A 911-nucleotide genomic window follows, 5' to 3' on the forward strand; every position below is an offset into this window, starting at 1 on the left:
GCGATGTACGACTCTGGCCCGATAAAGTGCGACATCGGCCCGGCGTCCTCGATGAACTGGCGGCCTAGACACTTCCTAGACACTTCCTAGACACTTCCTCGACGGACTTGACATTTCCTCGAGGAGCTGGCGGCCGCGCACGGACTTGACATTCTCGATGCGAACCACGGGGCGCGACCCGACGTCGCTTGAGAACTCTTGGTCGCGGAAGACCGTGAGCCCCTCCTTGAGGGTGAGCTGGAACCTGTTCACAGCTGGAGGTGTGAAGGGACGCCGTTCACAGCATGACGGGTTGCGATGGTGAGCTGGAACCTATTATTATTAGTATTCTCCTTCCTCTTTCTTCTTCCTTCTTCTTCTTCTTCTTACTCCTTGAGGGAGAGCTGGAACCTATTATTATTAGTATTCTCCTTCCTCTTTCTTCTTCCTTCCTCTTCTTCTTCTTGCTCCTTGAGGGTGAGCTGGAACCTATTATTATTATTCTTATTATTGTTCTTCTCCTTTCTTCTTCTTACTCCTTGAGGGTGAGCTGGAACCTATTATTATTATTATTCTCCTTCGTCCTTCCTCATCTTTCTTCTTCTTACTCCTTGAGGGTGAGCTGGAACCAGTCGCGGCACGTCACGCGGTTGCCCGACCAGTTGTGAAAGTACTCGTGCCTGTGCAAGGGAGGGGAGGGGAGGGGAGGGGAGGGGGAAGGGGGAAGGGGGGGGGGGGGGGCTAAAAAAAGGCCCTTTCGCACGCGCAGCCACTGGTGGAGGCAAGAGGGCCCGATCACGCTCTCGATGCGCTCGTAATTGTCGTCGGTGGCGGTGGAGGGCTTGGCGAGGGTGAGCGCCTACTCCCGGGTGATCTCGCGGACTCGCGGGGGATCTCGCGGACTCCCGGGTGATCCCCCGGGTACTCTCGGG

General features: G+C 55.9%; 1 protein-coding gene across 1 annotated transcript in view; it reads right to left on the minus strand.

Moving 5' to 3' along the window:
• Positions 1-583: 583 nt before the first annotated feature.
• EMIHUDRAFT_118644 (hypothetical protein) overlaps positions 584-911 on the minus strand; it is a gene marked incomplete at both ends in the record, with an annotated part of 2,322 nt that continues 1,994 nt past the window's right edge. Inside the window, 2 exons of the mRNA XM_005769608.1 lie at positions 584-659; positions 753-838. Of these exons, the coding sequence (XP_005769665.1) occupies positions 584-659; positions 753-838 (162 nt within the window). The remainder of the gene's footprint in view (positions 660-752; positions 839-911) is intronic.

This window comes from Emiliania huxleyi, assembly GCF_000372725.1.
Source record: "Emiliania huxleyi CCMP1516 unplaced genomic scaffold EMIHUscaffold_414, whole genome shotgun sequence".
Taxonomy (NCBI): Eukaryota; Haptophyta; order Isochrysidales; family Noelaerhabdaceae; genus Emiliania; species Emiliania huxleyi.